General features: G+C 43.0%; 1 protein-coding gene across 1 annotated transcript in view; it reads left to right on the top strand.

Moving 5' to 3' along the window:
* Window positions 1-23,707, top strand: part of LOC115087170 (opsin-3-like) — a 77,761-nt gene extending 54,054 nt beyond the window's left edge. Inside the window, exons 2-4 of the mRNA XM_029594014.1 lie at window positions 2,477-2,796; window positions 14,324-14,575; window positions 22,037-23,707. Of these exons, the coding sequence (XP_029449874.1) occupies window positions 2,477-2,796; window positions 14,324-14,575; window positions 22,037-22,300 (836 nt within the window). The 3' untranslated portion in view covers window positions 22,301-23,707. The remainder of the gene's footprint in view (window positions 1-2,476; window positions 2,797-14,323; window positions 14,576-22,036) is intronic.
* Window positions 23,708-26,763: the final 3,056 nt, after the last annotated feature.

Genomic DNA, 26,763 nt, shown 5'->3' with positions numbered 1-26,763 from the left:
GATGACATCACCCACTCCCCGGATGGGGGACACCGAGTTGGGGAAGCGGCGTTGTCCTCGAGACTCTCCTCAAGTCTGCTGGGAGCAGCAGCGATGCCGGGCCTGGAAGATCCGGAGCCATTCTTGTCTCCTGTGGACCCGAGTGAGGAGGGAAAGAGACTGCTGGAAGTCTTATCGGTGGAATCTTTAGGGTCGTCGATGGAACGGGAAAGGGGTGCGTTTTCTATTCCCCCTAAACCGGCTACGGTGACTCTGGACTTGCTGTGGGAACTGATGGCCAGCATTGGCCAGTTTCTAAAAGAAGCAGATTGTAGATACAAGAAAGTGGAAGCTGAAGTGCAGTCCCTGAATCTTAAAGTGGAGGGTCATTTCAAAGATGTTGGAAAAAGGCTGCTAGAAGTTGAGAAAACAACTACACAAGCTCAAATGGTCAATGTTAAGATGATTAAAGATCTAGGATCCCAGTCCAAGAGATTGGAATCATTGGAGAACCATACTAGACATTTGAACTTGAGATTCCTGAACTTTCCACGTGCTTTGGGGGTAGGATATCCAAAGCACATTAAAAAAGTTTTTCTTAGAGAATTTAAAATTTGAAGAATCTAAATTGCCATTTGTGAATAAAGCCTATTTTCTTACTAAGATGGAAAGGAGAATCACAGAAAACCAACTGGGAGTGTTAGAGAATCTTACTCAATTTATAGAAAGTTTGGCCATTGAGATATTGGGCAGGGGTACTTTGTTAGTATCCTTTGTCATGGAAAAAGATATTAGCAATGTGAGGAAGGCGTACTTTCAAAATGCGGCAGAAAATTTCTATGGTCAATTGGTTAAGATTTTCCCAGTCTTTGCCAGACCCACTCAATTAAGAAGGCAGGAATTTATTAAATTAAGACCACAAGTAGTGGCCTTAGGTTATACATTTGTATTAAGATATCCTTGTAGATGTCTTATTAAAGGTAAAGGAGAAAATTATGCATTTACAGCAGTAGAACAACTTAAATCTTTCTTAAATGCTAGGAATGTGACTATAGTTCCACAGCAAGTAAATTTAGGCAATCATTAAAGTAATACACCACTTAAAAACGTTAATGCCAGTTATTCTTTGTTAGTTATTGTAAGTATTCTCCCTTAAAATTCTGGCCTTACTCTCAAAAATATTTTTGTTTCCTTTGATAGGCATATATGCTAAGATGTGAATTTGGGAAGGTGTAATAATGAATGCTTATTTCCTGTGGGGCGGATTTTAAATGCCCTGCTCGCATAAATCTGGCCGGATTTACACGAGCAGGGCCCTCGCGTGCAGAGCCCCGGGACGCGCGTCGGGTGTGTCGCCAAATGACGTGGCGTTTCGGGGGCGTGACTCGGCGTTTGGGGGGCAGGCCCGGGGGGGCGTGGTTTCGGCCCGGGGGCGTGGCCGCGCCTTCCGGAACAGCCCCCAGATCGGGTCTTGGCGCGCCAGCAGCCCGCTGGCGCACGCGGATTTACGTCTGCCTTCGGCAGGCGGAAATCCATGGATAAAGGTGGGGGGGTGGGTAAGATAGGGGAAGGGAGGGGAAGGTGAGGGGAGGGCGGAGGGAACGGAGGCAGGCTGCCTGGCTCGGCGCGCGCAGGCTGCCCAAAATCGGCAGCCTTGCGCGCGTCGATCCCGGATTTTATAAGATACGCGTGGCTACGCGCGTATCTTATAAAATCCAGCGTACTTTTGTTTGCGCCTGGTGCGCGAACAAAAGTACGCGATCGCGTATTTTTTTAAGATCTACCTCAGTATGCTTTTCTGTATCTTATTTTCCTGCAAAGTATGATTTATGTATACTTAATGAAAACTCAATAAACAGTGAATTAAAAAAAGTGTACAGAAAAGCAGAAAATACTGCTTTTCTGTACACCCTCTGACTTAATATCCTAGCAATATGAAGTTGGAGGAAACAAAAATGTAAAAAAAAAAAAAATGTGCCGGCCAGTCAGGTTAGGAAAATGGACGCTCAATTTTACTGGCGTCCGTTTTCCTAACCTATGGCTGTGAGCGGGTTTGGGAAACAGGGACTCCTAAAATGGAGCATTGGTTTTCTGTACCTGCTGACATCCACCTCTCCTGGGTTTCTGCTGCTAAGGAGGCACTAGGGACGTCTTATTTTCCCTAGTGCCTCCTTTTTAGCACGACCCCTCATTTAAATACAGGATCGCATGCTCGGGAGAGTGGGCGCTCAACACCGAGCACCCGTTTTCCCGCAGACCTTACAGAATTGGCCTGTTTGGTTTTTGGTCCTGCTATCTGACTTTTTTGAATTGCTTCTGAACCAGACATATCTTGAAATTCAATTTCTAAGGCATTCTATTGCTTTTGGCTGGTGATGCATAAGAAATCAATTTAAACAGAGATTTAACAGCATTCTCCTTTATTAATAAATATTCTCTTTTTGCCTCGGGCTTCTATTTCCTTTTTTCATTACAACGGCTTTGTTTTGTCTTTCAGGAATTGTTTCTATCACGACGCTCACTGTCCTTGCCTATGAGCGCTACATTCGCGTGGTCCATGCTAAAGTAATTGATTTCTCTTGGTCTTGGCGAGCAATCACTTACATCTGGCTCTACTCATTAGCTTGGACAGGGGCACCTTTAGTAGGCTGGAACAGATACACTCTGGAAATACATGGACTTGGTTGCTCAGTGGACTGGAGATCCAGAGACCACAGCGATGCCTCGTTTGTGCTCTTTTTCTTCCTCGGCTGCCTAGCAGTGCCCGTGGGTGTTATAGCTTACTGTTATGGTCATATTCTATATGCAATTCGTTTGGTAAGTTTTAAAAACATTTTACTTCAAAAATATATATGTTGACTCTGCTGTTTTAATTTCCTGGAAGAGAGGCAATTTCATGTATAAGGAAAGCTACTGTAATGTATTGACTGTTTTCCCACATTTAGTGCCCAGAAAGATTTTATTCACATAATTTTGTTGAGAATTAAAGATTTAGAGGTCAATATTCAAAAGGATTTGTCAGGCTAAGTCCTGAACTTAAGTCAGACAAACCTGACATTAAAATATATCCCCCCTTTGACTGGCCATGCTTGAGCTCAATAAATGATTATCCGGCTAAAAAAAAAAGGCAGGCCGGGGGCATTCCGAGGCAGAGCAAACGTATCTGGCTTGCTTAAGCTAATTTTCAGCATTATCTGGCTAACTTAGTACCTGATTCACTTAGAGGTGAATTTTAAGACTCGTGCACGTGGATATAGCGATTTTATAACATGCGCATATATGCTCGTATATGCACGACTGTTATAAAATCAGCTATAAGCGCGTACATGTACGCACAACTTTATATTGATGTGCGCATGTGCATGCGAATGCCACCTTGATCGTGGTAAGTGGGGGGATTGTAGTAGATATGTGCGACAACGCAATTACCTGTTTCCCCAGTTCGTTCCCAGTTCGCCCCAGTAAAGGAGAGGACGTCCTAAACCCCCTAGCTTACTTTCTTCTTCTTTTACCCTATTACCCCTGACCCTTAAAATCCCGCTGACTAACCTTGCTTTTATTTTATTTCTTACACGCCATCCTTAGCAGAAGTAAAGTTACGCAGCAGGGTACCCCCGCCACGCGCTTGTGCTCGTAAATACTTACGCACAGGCAGGGCCGACGCGTCCATTAGGTGAACTTCGGCGGTCGCCGAGGGCGCCGAGCCGTAGGGGGCGCCGAAGAGCAGCCACGTGGTGCCGCAAGCGGGATCTATCCCACTCGCGGCAAAGAGAAATAGAGACTGTGTGCTTTTCAGTAGCACTGAGAAGCACACAGTTGCGCCGAAACAGGTAGTGGGGTGGGGCACAACCGGGGAGGGGGCATGACCAGGGGAGAGGGGGCGGCAGCGCAAGGGTCGCCTAGGGCGCCCAATACCCTTGCACCGGCCCTGTGCATAGGCTTCATGTTCCAGATTTGGCCCGCCCCCTTTGTTGAACATTTTGATTTGTGTGCGAATCATGAGTTATGCGCATGCTCACGCAGATTTTAAAATGCGCGCCAGGCCGAGACACATGCATATCTCCTGGCTTTAGCATGCATAGCGCTTTTAAAGTCAGCCAGTAAGGGTTTTTCCCCTAGACACAAAATGGGAGAAAAGCCTTAATGAATCTGGCCCTTAGCCGGATAACTCTAGGACTGCCTCAGAGCTGTGTATGGTGGCTAACTTACTGCTTGATGTATAATATTGAAAATATAGCTGGATAAGTGGCTACAAGAAAAAAAAAATAAAAGGGCCAGTCCCGCAGCTCCTTTTAAAATAAGTGCAAGCATAGCACCCAACCCTCACAGTATTGTTATTATCGTTTGTTTCCAACGTTGCTATCAGAACAACGCGGGAAGCTGCCAGGAGTGGGTAAGACATTACTGTGCTCCTGGCTGGGGTTGCAGGGTGGGATATTGGGGGGGGGGGGGGGGGGGTAGAATAGAGGTGTGGGTGTGTGTGGAGGGGATCGTGTTTTTGCTGCAGAAGAATAGGGAAGGAGGGTATAGGGTGAGCTTCAGAATGTTAGTGCCTGCTGCTTTTTTAAAAAAATTGGTGGATGAGGGTGCAGGGATGAACAGACACTACACCTGCACGTATTTTAAAGTGCTTTTATGGGGTAAGGGGCTGCAGGACAGGACCTGAAGGCCCAAAATGTTTTCTTTTCATTTTTTTGTTTTGTAGTCCCTTAACCAATTATATATTGACTATAACTTGATAAGTAGCAATCTGCCCAGCTACACGTGGCCGATAACTTTCAAACCTAACGGGTTATTTTCAAACATAACCAGTTACATTAGAATATTTCATGGCTAAAAGTAGCTGGATAATTATAGACAAATATATTCAGCGAGATGTTTATCCTGCTGAGTATCTGGGACAAGTTATGCAGCTAACTTTAGCCAGATAAATTGTCCGCACACTGGCTTACTGAATATTGGCGTCCTAGAATTAGAAAAGTTGCTAAAAGAAAATTATATAGTGTATGGGAAATTGTCAACACTTTTTATGTGGGTAAATGTTTACCTATGTATAAAAGGCCTTTTAAAATTGCTCCCTTCTCCTACTCCCCCCCCCAACGCTCACTCTGGTAAAAGCACACATTTATTTTTTTTTCTTTTATATTTATTGATTTCATAACACTTACAAAGTAGGCAAACTTTATTGCAGAAACTTGAGAAACAAAAACTAGAAAAAAGTCATAATAAAAATAAATATTAATATTACATTAAGTTTCTCGTATCATTAGACCACAGTAATTGGGGGTATAGGAGATTCACAAAAGAAATGTGGTACAAAGAAGATAACAGTATTGGTGTGACAAAGCCTAACATTTACAAAGGCCATCAATCTTCGATCTTACTGGGGCCTGGAGTGGAAACAGATGACTTCTTGGCATCTAGAAAAAAATCTCAATTGCTTTGGGACAAAAATAAAATAACATAACTATCAGCATTATACTTTAGCGCATTTTTTCATGGATAACGTAAAACAAAGGATTCTCCCAAAGCATGTCCCCCGACACAAAGCCAGAAACCACCTTCTCCTCTCCTGACACATCTTTACCCACAAGAAAAAAGGGACAGGGTTAGATTAGGTTTCCTTTTAAAATCTCCATGCTTATTTTCACTTGGTTACACTGCCCCTTCTCCAAATTAGGTGCAGAGTATGTGGGTACATGGTACCCACTTTTCCCTGCTGACCATGGGGAGTTTCCTGTTGAAAATTAGCTTGTAGGTCTGTGGGTACATTTTTATCCATGGGCATTTCTAGAATTGCCCCATGAGTCTATAGCATACAATATAAAAGAGCAGCTATTCTCCCCTCCCAGGTTCTGTGCAAGTTACTCAGGTACTCCTTTGATCTCACCTGTCAAGCAGTCTTCCTTAGGACAGGTCAGATTTATGGTGCCTCTGTTTACAACTTGATCTTATCACCCAGACTAGGAAAGAGGCTGGTTTAGCCCCAATTGTTCTGAGACTCCATTATCTGCCTAGGTCTCAGAGACCAGCTCTGGTTTGATTTTGGGTTGAGATCATATGAGCTTGCTTACTGTATTTCAGCACCACATGCACCCAAGCTGCAACAAGGTGGTGCCAGCTTTTCTTAAATATATGACGTAAATGGCATATTTCAAGAACCTGGCATGCTTTCAGTTAGCTACAGTATATCCAAAAATGATAATATATATTTGATAAAGGCATAAATATTTTTTAAATTAATATCTGGAAGAGATACTATGCAGCATTAGATTTATAAGAAAACATTTTGGAAAGAAGTAACTGAGAAGTTCTTATTTTTATTGTGATTCTTAGGGTTATGCACATTTCTTTGTTTCATTTTATTTTGGGGTTTTATTGTTTTCATTTTGTTTATTTGTTTTGTTTTTCTTCATTTCTTTAAAACAAAAAAAATCAAAGTTTTAATAAAAAATATAAATAAAATGAAAAACTGACAAAATGTCAAATCCGCTGTAAAAAAAAAAAAAATACTGGTCCTGCAGTTTCTTGATGGGGCAGGAGAGTTTCTTTGTTGCTGATGCTGCTGCTGCTGCTGCTGCTGCTGGAATTGGTCTGGTTGAGGCAGGTATCATTGTTAATTTTTTGCCTTACAACCTATTACCATTTTGTAAGGCAAAAAATTAACAATGATACCTGCCTCAACCAGACCAATTCCAGCAGCAGCAGCGACAAAGAAACTCTCCTGCCCCATCAAGAAACTGCAAGACCAGTATTTTTTTTTTTTGACAGCGGACTTGACATTTTGTCAGTTTTTCATTTTATTTATATTTTTTATTAAAACTTTGATTTTTTTTTTGTTTTAAAGAAATGAAGAGAAACAAAACAAATAAACAAAATGAAAATAATAAAACCCCAAAATAAAATGAAACAAAAAAAATGTGCCTAACCCTAAGAATCACAATAAAAATAAGAACTTCTCAGTTACTTCTTTCCAAACTGTTTTCTTATAAATCTAATGCTGCATAGTATCTCTTCCAGATATTAATTTAAAAAATATTTTAATTTTTTGCCTTACAAAATGGTAATAGGCTGACTTAGGCTAGCACCATTTTGTAAGGCAAAAATGAATAATAGTGCTGGACTCTGTCTTTGCTGTCATTTCCAATAGCAGCAGCAGCAGGGCAAGACCAACCAGGTATCTCGTTCCTGCCCTGGGAAGAAAGGTAAGATGACCCAGGACTGACTCTTTTTTTTTTTTTGCAGCAGCAGCAGACTGGACCCTTATTTTCTTAAAAATGAACAAACAAAATATCATTTTGTTTTAAAAATGAATTGAATTGAAACTAAAAATGTCCTTAAAACTTTCCTTTTGGTTTCAGATTCCATGAAATAGTATTATCTTGGTTAGTGCAGCAGGTCAAGAACCAGGTTTCAAATCCCACTGATGCTCTGTATGACCTTGGGCAAATCACATTACCTCCCATTGCCTCAGACAAAAACTTAGGACCCTATTTACTAAGAGGTCGATATTCAAAAGCCATTTTGACAGACAACTGAAAAGTTATTCATCTAAATGGCAAAGCAGTGATATTGGAAGCCGTATGTGGCTAAATTCTAGAATTTAGCCACATAAACCAGGGGCATTCCAGGGGTGGGCAGGAGGCCTTTTGGAGAGGAGCAGAGATAGCAGTTCAACTCATGCGGCTAATTCTGGTTACACCGTAGAGCTGTGCTAAAGTTAGCTGGTTAGACATAACCAGCTAATTTTAAAATGGCTGGGTATATTCAGCAGTGCGGTTGCGCCACGGAGTATACCCTGCTAGTTAGCCGGATATGTTTATCCCGCCACCTAGCTGAGCCACTTAGCGGCTGAAAATAGACCACACAGTATTTTTTCGATAGGCACAGAATGGGAGAAATCCTTTAGGAATAGATATTCAAATTTATGTGGATAAGTAAGTTATCCAGATAAGACTTATCTGGCAAACTTATAAGGTATAGTCAGCAGCATGGCTATGCTGCTGAACATCCTTATAAAAGTCGCTTGTTAGCTGGATAACTGTTATACTGCTAACTTTAGACCTGCTATTGAACACATCTAGCATATCCAGTTAGCTTAACCAGATAAGTCTGAATATCAGCACTTACCCAGCTAAGTTAACTGGATAAGAAGCTTCCATGAATCCGCCCACATCCTGACCGCCACTTATCTGGCTTAACTACTTAGCCGGATAAGTACTTATCCAGCTAAATGGTGAATGCTGATCACAGCCAGATATACAGCTGCCACCAGTTAGCTGAATATGTCACTCTTTATCCAGCTAAGTAGCACTGAATATTGGCCCCTTAGTATATAACCCCCTTAACGGTGAATTTTCAAAACATTATGGGGCAGATTTTAAAAGCCCTGCACGCCGAGCCTATTTTGCATAGGTCCGGCGACGCACGCAAGCCCCGGGACATGTGTATGTGCCGGGGTTTTGAAAAAGGAGCGGGAAGGGGGCATGGGCGGGGCGCCGGTCCCGGGGCGGGACTGAGGCCTCCAGCACAGCGGCTGTGCCAGGGGATTGTGTGCCCGGCAGGCGTAAATAAGAAAATAAAGGTGGGGGGGATTTAGGTAGGGCTGGGGGGCGAGTTAGATAGGGGAAGGGAGGGGAAGGTGGGGGGGGGGGGCGGAGGGAATGGGGAAAGCCATCGGGGCTCCCCTAGGGCTCGGCGCGCGCAAGGTGCACAAGTGTACACCCCCTTGCGTGAGCCGATCCCAGATTTTATAATTTGCGCGCGGCTGCGCGTGCATGTCATAAAATCAGGCATAGATATATGCATGCCGGGTTGCGTGCACAAATATATGCCCGCATGTATCTATTAAAATCCAGCCCCATGGGAGTAAAAATTAGCACATACGCATGGAAATAGCCTCTACTTGTGTACTCCATATTTTATAAAAAGAGCATGTTTTCACTTTCGCACTCATATGCACATATAAAAAAAAAAGGAGGCCGTCTGGAGGTTTTCCAGGGAAGGGCAAACACGTGCATATGTTGCTATTTTTAAAATACACGCATGTACATTCTCCAATTTAGGGCCTTATTTTCTAAAGTATCGCAGGCCTGCGATACTTTAGGGAATGGGGGCGGGGGGCGGTGCGATCGCGGTGCTATCGCTGCCGGTTTTGCACCCAATAGCGCCACCATAGAAGGTGTAGCTATTGGGTGCAAACTCTGATGTGAAAAGGGCCTTACCTTTTCGTCATCTGCGGCGTCTTCGCGGAGTCGGCCCTGGTGACACGACTCCTCCTCTTCTGGGGCCGACTCCGCCCCCATTTTGGTATTGCACGTGATAAGGGACGTTTCAAATGCGAAACGTCCCTTATCGCGTGCAATCCGGGTGGAAAATGAGGCCCTTAGTTGGGTATTTTTACATCTGCTAATTAACTGGCATAAGCTCTATTAAATGTATTTATTGTGCAGTACTGATTGGTTGGATGATTTGGGTGAATTGAGGGGAGTTCAGGCTGAAGAACCAGAAAGTTCTTGATGACCTGGAGAAACCTAATTGGTAGAGCTGGCAATTTCCTTGATGCACACACGTTTTAAAATTGGTCGACTTACGCGCGTAAATTGGGACTTAGACCAATATGTCCTGCTTTACTTTCGCACATAAAATATACACGCGGATATTTTAAATTATAGATAGGAAAAGTATGCATGTTCAGTGCATTGATATACGCGTTTCAATGCATTGCATGTATTCATGCATAAGCATACATATGCGTGTATGCTGCGGGGTAGACACACATATTTTATAAAATGTGTATATATTAGGGATGTGCATTGGTTTGCGACAAAATAGGAAAAAGAGATGATATTTCCTATTTCGTCCCGTTTTGGGGCGGGATGCGACGAAACAATAAGAAAACCCACGAAATTCCATGTGGTTTTATTACCGTTTTTGGGGGGGAGGAGGGAGAAAGGGCACATAAAAAACAAAACAAACCCAAACCCACCCCAATCCTTCAAATTTAATTAATTGCAACACCCATCCTCCCGACTCCCCCAAAACTTGCCGAAATTCCCTGGTGGTCCAGCAGGGTCCTGGGAGCAATCTCCCGCTCTCGGGCCATCAGCTGCCAGTAATCAAAATGGCGCCAATGGCCCTTTGCCCTTACCATGTGACAGGGGCTGTCGGTGCCATTGGCCGGCCTCTGTCACATGTTAGGAGCAATGGATGGCCCGCACCATTTTTTAAGATGGTGCCAGCCATCCATTGCTCCTACCATGTGACAGAGGCCGGCCAATGGCACCGACAGCCCCTGTCACATGGTAAGGGCAAAGGGCCATCGGCGCCATTTTGATTACTGGCAGCCGACGGCCCGAGAGCGGGAGATTGCTCTCGAGACCCCTGCTGGACCACCAGGGAATTTCGGCAAGTTTTGGGGGATCGGGAGGGTGGGGGTTGCAATTAATTAAATTTGAAGGGTTGGGGTGGGTTTGGGGGGGTTTTTTTGTTGTTTGGGGGTTGTTTTTTGTTTTTTTTTACAACCCTCCGTTGTAATTAATTTAATTTGAAGGGTTGGGGCGGGTTTTGGGGTTTCATTTTGGGGGCAGCCGAAATAAAATCGGCCTGAACCGCAGGAAAATGAAATTTCCCGTGACGGGCCGATAACGAATGCCGAACCAAAAGGTTTGGCCGAATCACATCTCTAGTATATATCATACATACAGATTAAAAACTAGTATGGTAAAACTACACACGGTCTCATGCACACATATATGCAGCCACATATAGTTGTTTGAAAGTTATCCTCATAGATTGTAAGCCCTCTAGGGATAGGTGAATTCCTACAATAATGTAATTCACCTGAGCTACCTATGAAAAGACCTGAACTAAATCTAAATAAATTAATTCCTTAGTGATTCCTGATAATGAATTGCCTTTTTTTTTCCTGAAAATTATTTTTAGTTCCATTCCAATGGAATAGATTAGTTAAGAGGGAAAATACTGTGGCATAGTCTAGCTCCCATGATTTTCCTTTATAAGAAAAGGAAAAAAAAGTAAAACGTAAATAAAAAAAAAAAAAAAGGAAAAGAAAAAAGTGCATTTTTAGCTCTCACAGCACATAGGGAAGCTGTATGGGCAAAATGGAGCTTGCTGGATTTATTGCAGTTCTGAGCAGGAATAAATGTATTTGGGGGACGAGATCTAGCACAAATTCTGTCATAAACTGTGCTGGAAACATAAACTACATACAGTTTACAGTTTCAGCGCAGACATTTAAAAGGGGATTAGGAGATGGAGGTTGTTTGGCCCAATATCTTGCGAAAACATCTGTGCAGTAGATCTAAATTTAGCCAGCTAATGTTGGGCCTGATTCCCTAAGACTTTTGTCACATTCTATGGCTATAGGAAAAATGCTTAGTGAATGAGGCCCTTAGCCGGTTATAATTAAAAATTGGCTAAGTTTGCCAGATAACTTAACTGCTCCCCAAAATGCCCACAAAATGCCTCTTTTTTTTTTTATCTGGCTAGATTTTAGCTGGATAATGACTTATCTAGCCAGATATGGGCTGAATCTCCCAAACCTTGCATTTAGATTGATAACATTTAAGTTATCCCTCTACATAGCTTTGAATATTGATCTCTATATGGTGAATAGCCATTTGTGGAACTGGAGGCAGAGGGAGGTCTGATTAATGAAGAATATAGGTGGGTTACGCCTCCTCTGCATATTGAATATATGTTTTGGACCCTTCCAAGTAACTTTTGAGAACTTAAAAACACACCAGTTAGCAGCTATTATACCTTTCTACAAGAACAGGTATTCAGGAATCTTTGTTTTTGACCACTGCTTCCCTCCTGCAAAGGAAAAATGCTAGTGCAAATGAAACTCCCCTTAGTGCCTACTGTATGTCTATAGTGAAATTGCCATAAAAATCAATTTCACTGGTAACACTAATCTCTTTTGGCACTGGTGCTGATGTCCATTTCCATGACAAATTAATAGTTGCTGCTCCTGTATGTAAATCAGTTGTCCAGGTGGACATTTTTGTTCATGTTGGTTTCTGTTGTGACTCAGTCACTAAGGAGGTAATGTTCAAAGTCATTTCTTTACATAAAACCTTAGGCACATAAGTTACCTTTGAAAATATGTGTTAAAGTCTACGTGTGCAATGTACATACAGACTTTACCACCATGCAGGCTGTTTGAATATTGCTCTCCAGATTTCTAATGAGACAATATCATTACAGATATTGATTTCATGTGAGGTTCACTTCTGAAATATTTGATGCCAGACATTCCCACTAATCTTTTCTTCTGAAGGACTTGAAGACAGCTGGAAACTATAGCATTAGCATATGGCTGTTGTCCTAGCAAAGTGAGCAGCTAAAAAATGATAAACCAAGGACCATTTGAGCCCTCCACCCAGCAAAGGGACTGAATGGCTCAAGGGAATTGGTGCAGGGTTATAGATCTTTTCACCTCTAGACAATGAATCAAACCTGGCTCAAATTAGTAGTGACCAAACTTTGTTACTATCTGAAAAGGATTTGGTGGTCTCAGTTCAAACCTAATGGACAAGTGCCCTTATCACAAAAAAATCACCATTGCAATCTGGTCTGGCATGAGGTGACAGTCTTGATGGAAGTTTTAGTTGTGAGGTCAAAGATTGTACAAGTATGGAGACTGTCTTGCCCTATTTTTGTTTTTAGAAGTAGTCCCTCAACAGTAGGGTTGAGGCACATTAGCAGACCATTTTGGTAAAGATGGCACTGCCACTTCCTGTTCAGAGGTGGTACTGTTAATAAATATAACATTTAGAACTCCATTGCATTTAATTTGGCATATTTCATGAGCACCAAAAATAAACTCCTCTAGTCAGAGCAGCAAGGGTAAGCTCAAAGTCTTGCTAGCCATTGTGACCAGAATGGCTATCTCCATGCTAAGTGGACCTAGAAAAACAAACAAAGGACTAGATTTATCAAAATATCACATGCAATAGGAAGAGGGGTGTGTTTTATGGTAATAGCCTATTTATCACAATGTGCATTATCTTAGCACTTTTCATAGATATTACTGCAAAGTGTGTTAACTTTTCAGTAATACTGCAATAATTGCATTTTCCTACCTGCAATGTGCTCATTTCACCATTTTGAGAGAGAGAGAGACTGAGACTGAGACTATCTACAAGGCCCTTGTAGTAGTTAGCTATTTATGCTACTATAGGAGGCCCACCTAGTAAGTCAAGGTGAGGTGTAGGTTGTAGGGTAGGGGTTAGGGGCCACTTTGACATGCAGAGTGAGATGTACAAACAGAACAGTGCACTCTTGTGAAGATTTGATGTCTTTTGGAGAGAGGAAACTCACACAACAATGAGATTTGTACAATGTTCTCTCAACCTAGCTTGATGAACTCTCTACCTGGTCACATCAAGCTCGCTCTCTCTCTCTCGCTCTCCTCCCATATCTCAGGCCCTTCCGCAGCCTAAAAATGTCCAAAATGGAATTTGCGTTATGGGCATGTCGCATAGCTTAACACTAATGAAAAAGGTGTAGTTATTTTCGGCATTAAAACTGTGCAATAGCATGCGTTATGGCTTTGCACTTCGCAAAGTCAGCCCCCTTTTACAAAATTCCCACCCCCAACTCCACCCCAATCCCTCCCCTTTTAAAAATTAGCATTGCACCATGCATTATGGTGCTTTTTGCATGCATTAAAGGCATTTTTCGTATGCAAAACGCCTTAGTGCATGCGAAATCACCATAACGCAAGTTGGAAAATGACCCTAAAAGCTTGAAAATTCTTTCACAAAAACTGTATTAGAGAAACATTGTGGTTGTATCATGAATGGCAGAAAGTTAAGAAATTCAGAACTAAGTTCCTAGTGGCAGCCAGGATTCTCTTCAGCTTCACTGTTTTGACATGACAAGTTGCATAATGATATCACAAATGAAAAGTATGTGAAGTACAAACTGTAGAGAGAGAGGTCAAATTAGGGGACAAATAGGTACCGGGAGGGATGAAGTGTAATGGAAAAACAAGCAAAGAGGTAGAGAAACGAGGGTGGAATGGAAATAAGGAAGTAGGAAGAAATAAGATGCAGAAAACACATTTTCAGTAGAGCTATGGAGAAAGTACATCAGGGACAGAAATAAGGGAGGAAGAAACATGGAACAGCCTCCTCTGTGTGGCTGGAGCAGCCTCCCTGTGGAGGTGTTAGGGACAAGGACAGTATTTGAATTCAAGAAAGCAGGAATTTCATCTTGATGCGACCTAATTCTAAGGTAATACAATGTGTCCTTTTTATACTGTTTATCGGGTTTTCATTCATTGTTTTTCTCTCTTGTTTTCTTTTTTTCATAGCTTCATTGCGTTCAAGACCTACAAAGTATTCAAGTAATCAAAATCCTAAAATACGAAAAGAAAGTGGCAAAAATGTGCTTTTTAATGATAGCAGCGTTTCTTATCTGCTGGATGCCCTACACGGTGGTCTCTCTTCTGGTGGCATATGGCTATGGCAAACTAATTACACCAACAGTGGCTGTTATTCCATCATTTTTTGCCAAATCAAGCACTGCATATAATCCAGTTATCTACATCTTCATGAGCAGAAAGGTATTCTTGTTTTGTATATGATAGATACGAGACTAGGAGAAATGTGCTGGGCAGGCCGTCTCTCCTCCCCCCACCACCACCATCACCTCTTTCATGCTTTCAACCCCTTCCCTCCCTGTGCCCGAGCAGCAGCCTCCATCAGTCCCTGAGACGTTCACTTGGCGCTACTCTTCATGACCAACAGGGACCACCACAGCAGCAGCAGGACTGAGTGGCATCACCATGGCAGGGTGCCCAACCCCAGCAGGACAGACTGTGACATCAATTATAGACTCTCGTTTCTAGTTTTCGCCTCCCACGTGCCAACTAACAAGAGACCAAACCTCCCACCAGTCCAGGAACCGAGAGTTCCATGCTGCATGACCTTTGGGGAGGGCAGACAGAAAGAGTGTGCCTCTTCTGCTACGTCTCCCATCCCCCCAACAGCCTATTGGCTGGCAAAGCAATACCTGACCAATGGCTTTGAAGGGAGAGGGGAACAGCAGCAGTGCAGGAGAAATGCCTGCTTGACCTTGATCTGCCTGTAGTGCCAGTGGAGAGGGGGAGGCAGAGGGACTGGGAAAAGGGGAAGAGAAACGTAAGGAGGAACTGATAATGGGACTGAGAGAGGTGATAAGAAAGAGGGAGAAGAGCTGATGGGGGAGAGAGGCGCTGAGAGAGAAGGAAAGGTTGCTGGCTGGAAGGGCAGATGAAGGGCCGTGAAAAGCGATGCTATCTGGGAGAAAGATGACTGCTGTGCAAGACTGGGAGAGCACTGCAGCTTTGAGAAAGGAAGGGCTACTACCTGGGAGAGGAGAGAGGAGCTCTGAGTGGAAGAGGTGATTAGAAAGGGGGAGAGGCTCTGGGAAATGGGGAGAAGGTCTGGAAATGGAGCTGTGAGAGGGGGAAAGGGGTCATGGGTCATGTTGCAGACCCTCTGGACATTACAACATTCCACTTAGAAGTTGTGGTTTTGCACAGAGACATTTCTCCCATCGCTTTGGTAAATCGGGAAAATAATAGCAGAGTGGCCCTGCAGTGTCTGCACGCATGAAGGAGTTACAGACCATTCTCAGCAGTTTCAGCAAATATGCTGATACTGGTTTTATCACCAACATCATCATTATGTAGTAATTCATCTGGGTTAACTTGAGTTGGCACAGAAGTTAGCATGAGTGCCATTTTTGGCCTGTAGCATCATACCTGAAACCCTTGATCCATGCAATGCACAATCTTGCAGAACCAAAACTTACCTCGCAGAAAAACATAAAGTAATATTCCTCAACAGACGGGGTTGATAGATCCACGAAATGGCTTCCCGGTGCTGGCTGAGGCCAAAACTGTTCCAGAATTCAAGAAAGCATGGGAGGAGCATAGAGGATCCATAGTTGCTAAGAAGTGAAGTGAAAACCAGAGTTCAAGTAGATCCTGGAACAGCATAGGAAAATGGGCAGACAAGCTGGACCTTATAATGTTTGTCTGCTGTCATATTCCATATTCATAGGCTTATATTTAAGGTGGGTATATCGGTGGGTGGAAAGATGTCCAAGTAGTTATTCATGTATCAGTGTCAATGTGTGAGGATATATCAAGTGAGGGTTCTGGGCAGTTTAAATCTGGGACCAGTGCTATTTAATAATTTCATTAATGATCTGAATGATGGCTTAGAGAATACACCTAGGAAGCCCAGTTTTATAATGGCTCATATAGGAATTCAGCCCTGATTATGCATTTAGTTGTGCTTTGAAAATTAGTGGGTAGGCACGTACCCTATGCGGCATATGCTCACACTTATGCGCTCGCTTGGCAGCAAATGTAAATGTGTATGCGTACATTTTCATGCATACTTTTGAAAATCATAATTGGTTCTTCCCCAGCTCCACCCCTCCTTCAAATACACATAAAAGTATGAGTGAAATCATTTCCACAAGTACTTTTAAGTATACAACCCCCAGAATAATTTTCAAAAACGCATTTATGCATGATAAACTACGCTTTACGTGTGTAAATGCTTTTGAAAGCTACCCCTGTAAAAATGCAGGGATGAGGTCAACCTGGGAAGATTTGTAAGCATCTTAAAGGACAAGACCAGAAAGGAAAAAAATCTTTACAAATTGATGAAATAGAAAAAAAAAATTGGTTGCAATTCAGCAAGGACCAATGCGCAAGGTAAAGCAATCAAATGTACAAATACAAAATAGGGAGTCACTGGCTGAAAAGTATTACCACATGTAAAGGGAGACCCTTACTACTGTAGGATCATTTTCCCAATAGACTGGGCTGCTGCGACGCAGGCCAATATAGTGGAGTGTTAAGAGAATTTTGACACGATCTGGGAGGAGGTGGTCATAGGTTTAAGAAAACTGTGCTTGCATGAGTGCAGGGTAGTAGGAAAGCGCCTTTCTTCACAAATTGTGCAAGGAGCAGTCTTTTCCAACAGAAAGATACTGGTTGAGAGCCTCTCCTGTAGAGCGATGCTGTGAAGAAATGCTCCTGTCCTAAGAAGGTGACCCGAGGAAGGAGGCTACAGGTCTTTAAGGAAAGAAGAAGTGTCTTCGAGTACCAGAGAGTAGATTCCTGCAAGTGTTCCTGAGAAGTGCTAAATTTTCAAGGTCCAAGAGGGATTTCTTCAGACACAGACAGCGAGAGAGAGAGTGGATTAAGAGGATTGTCCTTTATGGGCATTAATAGGGAAACTGCCCAACAGAAGAAGGTCCAGAAGAGTCGCTGACTGACAAAAGTAATCAACCAGAGGCTCATCTGAGTGTGAGAAGTGAGAGGCATTCTAGAAAAAAGGAAAGCTGTATCCAGAGACAGGTAAGAGAAGTGTCCCTGCCCCAGAGGGCTTACCTACTAAAGGTGTGAAGCATTGCGCTACTGTGAGAGATTGAGTGATTTTTTTTTTTGTGCTCTTGAACTTATATTTTTGAACTGTTCTGGTGCACTAAACATTGGTGTATCATTTATGGATTGTGTTTTTCCTGTCACTGGTGACCAGTAAAAACTTTGATTTTGAATAACAGTTTTGGAGTGCAGTGTTGTACTGGTGTACAGACGAACCCTAGAAGAGAGAAAACCCTAAGGACCTTGAAAAATTGACATTTTCCCCCCTTGTGCAGGAAGAACCTGGGAAGCATGGGTACTGCTTTGGCCCATGAGTCTCCCAGTGAGCTCCTGTGCTCAGGAAGAAGTTGGGGCAGAGGTTACGTACAGAAGATAATCTGGAGATTATAGAACTAGTCTCAACATAACTAACCCCATAATATCATATATTAACAGGAGTATTACATACAAGATGCATGAAGAAATGATCATACTCTACTCAACATAGGCAAGGCCTTTGTTGGAACACTCTATCCAGCGTCAGGCCCCACACTTCAAGAAGGATGAAGACATTTTGGAGAAAGTCCAGAGGACTAAATAATAAGATTTAGCTAATATGATCTAAGAGGAAACGGTTAAAGGATTTAAGTTTACTTATCCTAGAAAAGCCAAGACATGGTTTGAAAACAATAATCAAATTACAGAAAGAAGATGGTAAATGAGCTGGGGTTTTTTTCCTCCAGCGGGACAGGATGAGAAGCAATGGATTTACAATGCAGCAAAGGCAATTAAATATTCAGAAGATCTTTCTAAGTGTAAGAGTAGTTAAACACTATGGGCTGGATTTAAAAAGGCCCGGCGACGTGCGTAAAGCCCGGGACGCGTGTAAGTCCCAGGGCTTGCAAAAAGGGGCGGGGCAAGAGGCCTCCGACACGGCGGCCATTTGCGGCTGTGTTGAAGGATCACATGCCGGCAGGCTGCTGGTGCATGCAATCTGTACCTGCCTCCAGGCAGGTGCAAAAGGTTAGATAACAATTTTGGGGGGGGGTTAGAGTAGGGCTAGTGGTGGGGGAAAGGTTAGGGGAAGGGGTGGGAAGGTTAGGGGGAAGGGAAGTTCCCTTCCAGGCCGCTCCGATTTCAAAGTGGCCTGGGAGGGAACGGGGGAAGGCAGCGCAGCTCGGTGTGCACAATTGTGCACCCCCTTGCGCGCACCGACCCCTGATTTTATAACCTGCGCACACAAGTTATAAAATCGGGTGTACATGGGTGCGCGCCGGGTAGTGTGCGCACATGTACCCCTGTGCGCTGCTTTGAAAATTACCCCCATCTATAGAGGAGACAGAGATTCTATCATTGGAGGGTTTTTTTTTAAAGCAGATGAGAGAAACATCTGTCAGAGAAATTTTATGTACATTAATTCCTGCCTGGAGGCATGGAATACAATAAATGATATCTGTAATCCATTTCTATCTTGTCTTTAAAAGCAGGTGCAGCTGGGAAAAGATGTAAAAACGTGAGAAACAGATTTTTCTTCCATAATTGTTATTGCTGTTAAAGATAATGGTGGTGGTAGCAATACAGCCAATTTAAAGTGATAGTGATATCAAACTGAACTATAAAGTTCGCCAATAGGAAATCAAATTTATTTCCTGAGTTCATGTTGAACAATATTTTATTTATAGTTGCAGCAGAGAGACAAAAGCAAGATTACCTCAGCACAACCAAGCTACTCCAGCCCTTCTTGGAGGAGATGTTCATTAACTGCTATTAATCAAGTTGACTTCGGGAATGGCCTCTGCTATTAGTGTTTGGGTACTTGCCAGGTTCTTGTGGCCTGGCTTGGCCTCTGTTGGAAACAGGATGCTGGGTTTGATGGACCTTTGGTCTGACCCAGCATGGCAATTTCTTATGTTCAGTAAAGTTCACCCTCCATGAAGAATGACATGATCAGCCTTGTTCTTTAGGGACCAACCAGTGCGAGAGTAATTCCATTTCATACACATTAAGTCTTTTTCTATTCTACTAAGGCTGCCAATTGTAATAACAGTAGCCGTGTAAAATCACTAATTCATGTCACATGGGTCTCATAATGACTGTCAGCTTTTAGTCACTTTCTAACTAGGCTAAAAAATCTAGCTGAATCTCTTAGTAAAGAGACATGGTCATGCCATATCCTGAGGTGACGGCTTTCAAAAGTGTTTACATGAACTGCGCACAAGGGAGGGTCATTTTCAAAGCCATTTCCAAGGGTAAAACGGTAGTTGACCTGCAGTTACGGACTTTTAAAAAACTGCTGTACCTCCAGGCGGTATAGGGACAAGAAGTGTTCCTGTGGGCAAGGTGGGGAGCGGGTTTGGAACTCTGTGCATACTCTTTAAAATTTACTCCAGGTAGGATTTCTGGGATAATTTTCAAAGTGACCATGCATGACATTTTTCCTTTGAAAATTGGTGCAAAGTAGACAGCTAAATTGCACCCACAGACTTTGCACTTCCTCAGGCAGTCTTAAAATTACCCCCAAACTGTGCAGACTGATAACAAAGCAGTAGATGAATGAGCAAGTGAACGTTTTTCCTGGGCCTATTAAAATATCACTACTAGCCAAGCCTTCTTTAATAATTCGCATGGCAGCAAGAACAAATAAACATTTATAAGGACATTGTGAGGGTGAAAGCAGTTCAGAGAAGGCCCGACCAAAATGATGTAGAGCCTGCAACACAGATCCTGCAAAAAGAAGTTTAAGACACTCATGTGCTTGCTGATTTAAAGGAGAGAAAATGATTAAAAACAAAACAAAACATTACAGAAGAACGATAAATATTTGAAAGTCCAAGAAGGTACAATTTTTCATAGAAAAATAAATGCAAGGTCAAAGGTTCATATATGAAGTTGGAGGATAGGAGGCTGAGAGGAAATATGAGGTGATATTTCTTTATTGTTGGGTGGTAAATGCCCGAAATACGCTAGCAGCAGGGGTGATGGAATTAAACATGCTCGATACAGATACCAAGGGCAGTTGTAAGAACCTGGTAAGAGGTTGGATAAAACTAATTGGGGGTCAGGAGGGAGAGCATTGGTTTTAAGTATGTAAACTTGAGCACGTCTCTACGGAATAGTAGAGGGCCAAAGAGGGGAGTGGTGAAAACGGACTTCAGTAAGGGGCAATATCGTTTGTGTAGCTGGTAGCCAAGACGTCTCCATAGCTAAAGCAGTATAAGCAGGGAGAACATGGCAGACTGGGTAAGACATGAAGGGATCATTTTCAAACAGCCCATGCAGGGCTGAAGTCTGCTGGTAGCTTATACCCGCAAACTTTAACCTGAATTTTCAGTGCACATAAGTCCAATTTTGAAAATTCACAGGCTGTCCCTCTTTGCGAGTACACAAGCAGCTGTAACTTTCTGCATGTACAATCCCGCACATATTCTTGGAACTCAAAGGCATGTGCGCAATACTTTGTCCCACGAGGGTTCCACACCTAACTTTACATGCACCAACGCCTGATTGGTTTTCAAGCTCATCATGTCTTTCGTAAGCAAGCTGCATTAGTGCAAAGCACTTCTCTCTTTTTGTCTTTCCCTATTCATGTACTAGGGGTCCTCTCGGTGAATTCACTAGGCCGGAATTTGGTAGATAAGCCTTTTTGTGATTCCAGTATTCTTACTAAATTTCTGTCAAATGTGCCCATGGAATGGTCTCCCCAACAGATACGTTGGGAGAGTGAGGCCAGCCTTTCATTCAGAGGAGAATGGGAACCAGTGCTTGAAGCACAAGACGACTTTTCCAACTTGAATCTATTGTAAACGTGAGATGGAATGCATCGCAGATGTTTTTGAAAGCTGCATCTGGACAACTCAGAGCACTGGCTCGTCATGTTTGTTCTATCATTTTCCATGCAGACAGTGTTATCCTGCTAAGTCCAAACTTAGACCTAGATTTTTCATTTTGCTATATTTATTGCAAGCATAGCGCCTGCGTTAAAAAAGGGGTGTGGTGTGAGAGAGAGACTCAACATAGAAGAATGGGTCAGTTTACTATTTCTATCAGTGTAATGGGGGCGCTTTAAACTCGGGGTGGGAGGTGGTGAGAGCTTGGGGGGCAGTTTAAGATACACCTTTACAGATATGTCAGCACAGTACACACCTGGGAGGATTTGGTGTCATTAGGAGTGCTGAAAGTTGAAATAAAAGTAGATTTATTGACTGTACTCTCTACCTAGCCTCTCTCTTTCTCTCACTTGAGAACTGCCACATACAGTAAAAGCATTTTTGGTCCTATAATGGGGACAGCACAGGCAAAAAAGGTGTAGTTATTTCCAGCGATAAACTGCATTATCACGTGAGTTATCCTATCATATTTGTTGTTGGGAGTTGATCATTTCCATAAACTCCGCCCAAACTCCTCCCACATGCATAAATATGTAATTTGCATATTAACCTGCATTGCGGTCATTAACGCATACGTTAGGTTCATAACACAGGTGTTAAGCCCTTATAGCAAAATAATAAATGACCCTGTTAGCTGGACAAACACCGCTGAATATTGGCCTCCTCACAACAGCTGGTGAAATGTTGCTAATTTTTCTAAGAGCTCATGAACAAAAAAAATGTTGTGTATAATTGCTATATTCGGGGTATTTTATGTCTTTCAATTTCTCAGTTTCGGCGATCCCTTGTGCAGCTCTTGTGCTTTCGTTTGCTGAGATTCCAGCGAGCCCTGAAGGCCAGACCTGCAGCTAAGAATGAAAAGCCAATCCGACCGATTGTGATGTCACAGAAGGTGGGCGACCGGCCGAAGAAGAAAGTGACTTTCAGTTCTTCATCCATCACTTTCATCATCGCTAATGACGAAACCCAGCAAGCTGATGAGAGCACAAAAAACAGTGGCACCAATGTGAATATTATCCAAGTAAGACCGCTGTAGTCTGAACAGCCCCATGGAAACTTAGCACAAAGAGACATTTCTACGATGAGTTTCAAGACTGCAAAAGCCTACAGGAAATATTAAACACACACTATGTGGTGACAACAATTTAATTATTGCACTTTCTATCAAACTTCTAATGAATAAGTATTTCTATTCAGAAATTTGTATATGTTATTTTTTAACTTTCTCTGTAGCCAGCATCGTTAAGATTGTAGATATGAAATATGTCTGTGTCTTTTTTGCCATCCATGTTGTTTGCACATTCGCAAGCCTCAGGCTGGGGAAAAAAAAAAGCTAGTAAAGATAATTAGAATTGCCCATAGGGTTACAAAAGCAAGAAGTTATTGGAAATGAGTACTTATTGGCAGTGAATCGCATCACCAACGTAAGATATTAAAGGGTTTTTCTTGATTTATTTTGTGCATGGGGAAAACTTAGTACTTCTAACCCTAGACTAGGGCCCAATTCAAAAAAAGAACGTTTTCTTTTATTCAATGCTGATGGAAAAACAAATCTTTCTTAACTAAAGCCATGTATCCTTGATTTTATTAAGGAAAGACAGCAGGGCAAACTGCCAATAGTGATTGGATTAGTTGTCAGCAATCTAGTTATGACCAAATATGTTTTGTATTCTGATGTAATGGATGCGGTGATGGCCCTTTAAGTTGAATTTAGATTTGCTGATGTGTGTAGGCCTCAGAATTTCCTTGCAGAATTACAGCTGACATAACGAACCACTGGACCATTATTAAAACATAGCTTGGAGGAGTTTAATTTTCCAGAGTCAAGCCTTTTGCTGATTCTGCAGCGAGATGAAAGGCATTGTACTGCTTAGAAGTAAAGCACTTAATTTGAAACTGTAGGCATCCAGTTTAAGAATGCATTTTTTTTTTAGTAAAAAGGTGGAATATTGTTCACGTCTACTGCTCTGTCTCGACTTATGTACATACACAGAATTTATATCATTCACAAGACCCTTCTGGATATCACTGATGCCCTTCTTGCACCCCTCTGGCACACATTATAGCCAGGGCAAAATGATTTTTTTAAATTGATATTTTCAGTAGCATATGTCTACATGCAAATTAACTGAAACTTCACACTGAACTGTAGAGCTCCTGGGCTCAAGTCAGAAAATTGTAAAAGTTTTGATTTAACTTCTGTACTTTTGAGAAAGTTAATGCAGTAGCAATAAATACTATGGACTACACTGAGAGGAGAAAATATTCAGTTTTGTGGACATTATTGGTATTGGTTTTTACAGCGTATTTCCAGCACTTATCAAAAATACCAGTAGAAGTCTACTGTTTATCCACAGAACAGGTACCGTATAGCACAGGCATCTATAGTGCAAGCTTCCCCACAGTGCTCTACAGATGTGCGATAACTTCATCCTGTCATGGAGGAAGCAGTTGTTGGGGTGATTTATTGATTTAGCATCACTTATATTCGGCAGCTCTATACATTATTCACTGCGGATGACATAAAACATTCACAGTCTTCAGCAATGAATTAAACTAAATAATAACACAAATATAGCATACTTGAAAAGCCTTCAGTTGCTTGGGTAATTTGCATTTCATCCCATTCAGTTCTTGGCTTCTGCATGCAAACTGCAGACTAGAGTAACGGACTATGCTGGAAATACTTTTTCGGTGCAACACTAGCAGGCATACTCCCATGGCCAAATCTGCTATACCACCTTACAAAAAAATATTCCTCCCTCAAAAGTAAATAACATTAACTTTCCATGGTGCTACAGAAAAATAAAGCAAAGGTGTAGCATCCACTCCGAATAAAAGAGGAAGAAATGCATCTTTCAGCCAACATACTATAAACCTAAATACTCTTTGATAAAATACAATACTGACTGATGCTTCCAGAGGCAAAAATCTTTCTAATTACAATGGCAATTTCTTATTTCTTATCTGTGATGCTCAAGGATGATACATTCATCATGACTCCCCAGTTCCATATAGTTGTAAGTAAAATGTCTTTCAAAATAACCAATTAGAGGTAGATTTTCAAAGGGGTACGCGCGTAGGATACGCTCGTACCACCCGACAACCTACCCCAAACCCCTTCTGCGCGCGCCGAGCCTATTTTGCATAGGCTTGGCGGCGTGCGCAAGCCCCGGGATGCGCGTAAGTCCCGGGGCTAGGATGGAGAGGCGTGTCGGGGGCGTGTCGGTCGTGATGTGGCGTTTCAGGGGGGTGACGCGATGTTTTGGGGGCGGCGCCGCGGGCATGGTTTCGGCCCAGGGGTGTTCCGGGGGTGTGGCTGCGCCCTCCGGAACAGCCCCCGGGTTGGGTGATGGCGCACCAGCAACCCGCTGGCACGCGCAGATTTACATCTGCCTCCGGCAGGCGTAAATCCGGCAATAAAGGTGGGGGGGGGAGGGGGGTGGGTTAGGTAGGGGAAGGTGAGGGGAGGGCAAAAGAAAGTTCCCTCCGAGGCCGCTCCGATTTCGGAGCGGCCTCAGAGGGAACGGAGGCAGGCTGCGTGGCTCGGCGCGCGCAGGCTGCCCAAAATTGGCAGCCTTGCACGCGCCGATCCCGGATTTTAATGGATACGCGCGTATCTATTGAAATCCCGCATACTCTTGTTCGCGCCTGGTGCGCGAACAAAAGTACGCGTTCACGCTAAATTATAAAATCTACCCCTAAATGAATTGACTTATGCTTTCCTATCCTTGCTATATCATAAAATACATTTTTAGTAATCCAGTTTTCAAAAGAGCATTGCCATTGGGCATAAAAAGGGATGCATTGTGTATTGCTGGTTGAGTCATTCATCCATGTTTTGTTCTTTCAGATATTTTTAATGTTCATTGCATCACATCTTGATTCTCCAGGTACAGGTTCACTTCAGCTTTCACTGTGGTAGACTATTGGGCCCTGCATGGCAGTCTACAGCCATGCCAGCTCTGGGTTCTAATTCTATATGATGCTGGGCTTAAAAGATACTTGAATGAGAGATCTCCAAGGAACAGTGAGTATTTCAGGAAGTGGGGTTGGTGAGGCTGCTGAGAGTCATTCTTCCATCTTAAAATTCAAATGCTGTCTTAGCTTGATTTGAAGATCTCTGACACACTAAATAAAGGAGCTGCGGTGGCCCGATGAACTCCCTTCCCCACACAGAAAATAAAGGGCCATGCTACTCTGATGGACCCCTTCTGTCCCCCAACTCTCCCAGCACAGATCCCTGATCGTCCTCACTCCACCCCCAGAACCAAGAGAAAGGGGTCTTCATGGCTCATTGTGACCATACCTGGGAACTTTTTATTTCCAGTCTCCCTGAGATTACGGTGACTGCAGGGGGCAGGGACGAGGGACCAGATACTCATACACACATTTAACACTCATTTGTTCATGACCACTTTCCAAACACACACACACACGCTCATTCTTACATGCTCTCATTCCTCATTCTCTGATACATTCTCACATGCTCACTTACAGCTTTACTCTTCTCATTTTCCTACACACACCTCTCTCACACACATGCTCGCTCACTCCTCTCCCTCTTCCATACATACATGCCCACTCACCCTCACACCCATGTTCATTCACACTTTCATTTCTCTTCCTCCTACACAAACACACACACTCTCAGTCATGCTTTACTCCCTCCCCCATTCACATGTACACACACACACACACAGCCCCTCACATCTATATACAAACACATGCACAAATACCCCCCTCAATTGCTACCTCTCCCCACCCTAAACTCAAAAGTAGGGGCAACTTCCTCCTAGGTTTGATAGGATTCCCTGTCTGTCTTTTCTCTTTAACCTCTATGGATTTCTGGGAAGGAAAAGTTAAAAACACCAGGAACTGATTGCCTCAAAATATCTAGGCACCTTGTTTATCGGCAGGCTGAATATGTTTTTTCTTGTGTATAATCCACTGGATGTGGACAACACACCTTTTAGGACTGTTTTCTGGTCAGAGCAGGGCGCCGTCTCTGATAAAATAGTAGGGCACCCGGAGGTTACAGCTGTTGGCCTGGAGACTCAGCAATTCCATTAGAATTCTGGAGTCTCGAGGTCAAATCCGGAGAGTTCCCAGGTATGATCGTGTCCATCCATCCCTCCCTCTACAACGTTTACTGGCTTCTACATAGGGCATATGAAAACTGGACAGCAGGTAGCTGGTTTCCTTCCACAACTGCTGCTTTTAAAAAATGGCACTGGCTAACCTTTTCGAGGGCCAATGCAATAAACGTATGCCAAAAGCAGACACTCAGTGTTCCGCGCCCACTTTCCTAATGCGCGCCCAGGTACCTCTCCTGAAGGCACCATGCAATATTTAAATTAGGGGGGAGGGATCGCACTGCCAAGCAGGTGCTAGGGTCGACTATGTGCCCCTAGTGCTTCCTTGGCAGCGGGCGCCCAGGAGAGGTCGGCTGTCAGCGGGTTGAGAAAACGGACGCTGAATTTATCAGCGTCCATTTCC

The sequence above is a fragment of the Rhinatrema bivittatum genome, chromosome 3 (assembly GCF_901001135.1).
Source record: "Rhinatrema bivittatum chromosome 3, aRhiBiv1.1, whole genome shotgun sequence".
Lineage (NCBI taxonomy): Eukaryota > Metazoa > Chordata > Amphibia > Gymnophiona > Rhinatrematidae > Rhinatrema > Rhinatrema bivittatum.
The sequence above is the reverse complement of the archived record's forward strand: the minus strand, read 5'-3'. Positions and strand labels throughout refer to the sequence as shown.